This window comes from Antrostomus carolinensis, unplaced genomic scaffold (assembly GCF_000700745.2).
Source record: "Antrostomus carolinensis isolate BGI_N321 unplaced genomic scaffold, ASM70074v2 scaffold33891, whole genome shotgun sequence".
Taxonomy (NCBI): domain Eukaryota; kingdom Metazoa; phylum Chordata; class Aves; order Caprimulgiformes; family Caprimulgidae; genus Antrostomus; species Antrostomus carolinensis.
The window spans coordinates 25361-28085 of NW_010292544.1; the positions used below are offsets into that span (position 1 = coordinate 25361).

The window sequence follows — 2725 nt, forward strand, 5'->3', positions numbered from 1 at the left end:
ATGGAGAGCAAATGGAGTGGCTGGGTGCTGATCCTTTCTGTGTGCATGGGCTCCTACCAAGGTAAGGCCAGACCTGGGGGTAGGACCTGAGCAGAGTCTGGAAAACCCCTCTGGACCCCAGAATATTCACAGCTATGGTGTTTAAATTCCATAGCGTGCTTTCACCTCTGTGGTGTTGGAGTTAGACCAGAGGAGAGCTGGGGCAGGTGGCACCACTGTTTGCTTTACCTCTTGCCCACCTGCATGTGAACATTGCAACTTCTGCCCTTAAAGATGATCTTGGAGCAAAAAGTGGTTTGCTCCCTCTCTTCCCTGGAACTCAGGGATTTGGATGGAGCTGGTGTTTTACCAGGGCGTGGAAGGAGGGAGGCCAGTTGATGGGATGTCCCTGCAGAGAGGGGAGAAGAGTGCTGCCTTGGTGCCAGGATCTGGCTGCATACTTGTGATCTGGGGGAAACCACTTTGTTGTCCTTGCATGGTGCTACATGATGCTGCCCCTTTCCTTCAGGGCCTCGTAAGAGGTGCAGGTGGCAGGAAGCCTTTTCCCTTGCGGCTTGCCGAGCTTGGGGTAGGATGAGGAGGTGCAATACTTTAGAGACATCTCTTCATCTGGACTTTGACTTTCAGTGAGGAAATCCTCCTGTGGATGAGCTTAGGCTGCTGTTCTTGGGTATCCTCCTGACAAGAGTGAGGAGGTGATACCTGGGGGGTACCTGGCTCATCCCCTGCCCATCCCCAGGAAACAGCTTGGGAAGAGCCTGTTTCCCACCCTGGTCCCTGCTCCAGGGGAAAGGACTTATTCTGGGGGAAATTTCCCCAGGGAAGCTGTGGAGCCCTGCTGTTGTAGGCAAAAAAACCCCAAACCCTTTTTAGATGGAAAAACCCCTTTTGTGCCCTTATTATCCCAGGCTCCGATGTGACCTGCCCTGGTTCTGGCTTTGCGGTGGAGGAATCGTGACTGAGCACGTGTGGCCTGATGGTGGGGGGGGACAAGGTGAGGTGCTCCAGCTGGCAACAGGCAGAGCAGGAAAGTTCACCCACGCTCGGCACGTCCGTCCTTCGGGCAACGCCTGCCCTGAAAGCCAGTGGCTGCTCTTGGCAGTGGTGGCTCTGCTGCATGCCACGGCACAGCTCGGTGGGGCTGTGGGCCCATGGGCCGCTGCACACCTTCGAGGAGGATTGGGATGCTGGCAAGAATGCGTTTACGTTTTTTTGCTCTAACAGAGGCGTATGCCCAGGCAGGAACTAGGGCGCCAGGGCCCACCCCACCACCCCCAGGGTTTACATCACAACCTGCTTGCCAGGCTTGGCCGGCTTAGCCAGCATGCTCTGGGGCTCTGCGTAATGCGCCACAGCCCTGCTAGGTCTGGAGCTTGGTGCTAGACCCCCATGAGCAAAGCTCACCCCACCCCAGGGGCCTGGCAGCTAGGGATGGGGCAGCACTGGTTGGCCGGGGGCCACCGTGGCAGCGTGGGAGCATCCCTGCCTTGTCCCCCACTCTGTGCCAGGGCTTTGCTGAAAATGGCATCGTCCGATGTCCTGCTGCCTGGGGTCAGTGGTTCTGGCACAGCTTTGAAATATGGAGGAGAGCTCAGAGGGTACTGGTTGCTCCGGTTGCTTACCCCATGGCAATGCTTTCCACTCAGAGAAGCTCCCTCTGCCCTCAGCAGATGGGCATTATTATTGTTATTAATTGTTTTTCTGGCCCAGCACTTGTTGCCTGAGTTTCAGCTTGAGCAGAACCAGGACTAAGCACTGAGCTGAGAGCCACCATGAGCCAGAAAGGTGAAGGTCCAAACCACTGGTGTCCTTTAGACCAGCAAAATCCTCCATGCTGTTGCCAGCAGCATCCTTACACTGCTGGTCCGGTCTCCAGCATGGGGCTGTGGGAGATGCTCGTGTCCATCAGGACCAGCTCAGAAACAAGCTGCGCATTGTTGTGTCCCCTCTCTTCCTTTTTTTTTTAGTGCTGCCTTTTAACGCTTCCGCTGACTTGCCATTCCTGTTCGCCCTGATGCTGGCACCAGGGTTAAAAAAATAACTATATAGCTCTCAGCTGATGTGGTGACCGCGGCATCACGCTGATGGAGAGATGTGTGGGAAGCCATGTATGGGAAACTGGGGGGACTCACCCTGCCCTGGGGCTCGTTCCTGCCCCGGTGCTGCTGTCAGCCTGATGGGGTCATCGGGGCTGAAATGGCACCCGCTGTGCCAGCATTTTTGGGAGCAGGTGGGGCTGGCGGGGGGGCTCAGGAGCCCCCTCCCCATAGCCCCTGCTTCCAGGGAGTTGCCAAGGTGGCCCTGGGCATCTCGAGTCACTGCCCCAATGTGTCCTGTGGATAAGCTGAAGGTGTTGCCAAAATGCAGCGTGCAGGAAAAACAGCTTTTGGGGAGAAACCTCATATGGGCAGGGTGGGTGGAAGGAGCAGTCTACGCCTTTGGCTTCACTCCTGCTGTGCAAAACCATATGCCTGGGGCTGGGTGGTAAAAGCTGTTTGCAGACATTCGAGGGGGGTGGGGAGTGTTGTACTTTGCTTAAAAACACCACTTGCAAGAGTGTACGCAGCAGGGTCTGTCCGTCCGTCTGTCCAGCTGCTGCTTCCCATGTGCCCCCCGACTTTCCGGAGCCCCTCCCAGCCAAATCAGGGCAGCGAAGGGCTTGGTTGCACTGGCTCCTCACCTCCTCCCCACCCCTGTCCTGGGTGGGCGCAATCCCCCATGGGAA

The 2725-nt window shown here is 56.8% G+C and overlaps 1 protein-coding gene across 1 annotated transcript in view; it reads left to right on the forward strand.

The window, feature by feature from the left end:
* LOC104531953 (prosaposin-like) overlaps positions 1 to 2725 on the forward strand; it is a 7115-nt gene continuing 4390 nt past the window's right edge. Inside the window, 1 exon segment of the mRNA XM_029087229.1 lies at positions 1 to 61. Within this exon segment, the coding sequence (XP_028943062.1) occupies positions 1 to 61 (61 nt within the window).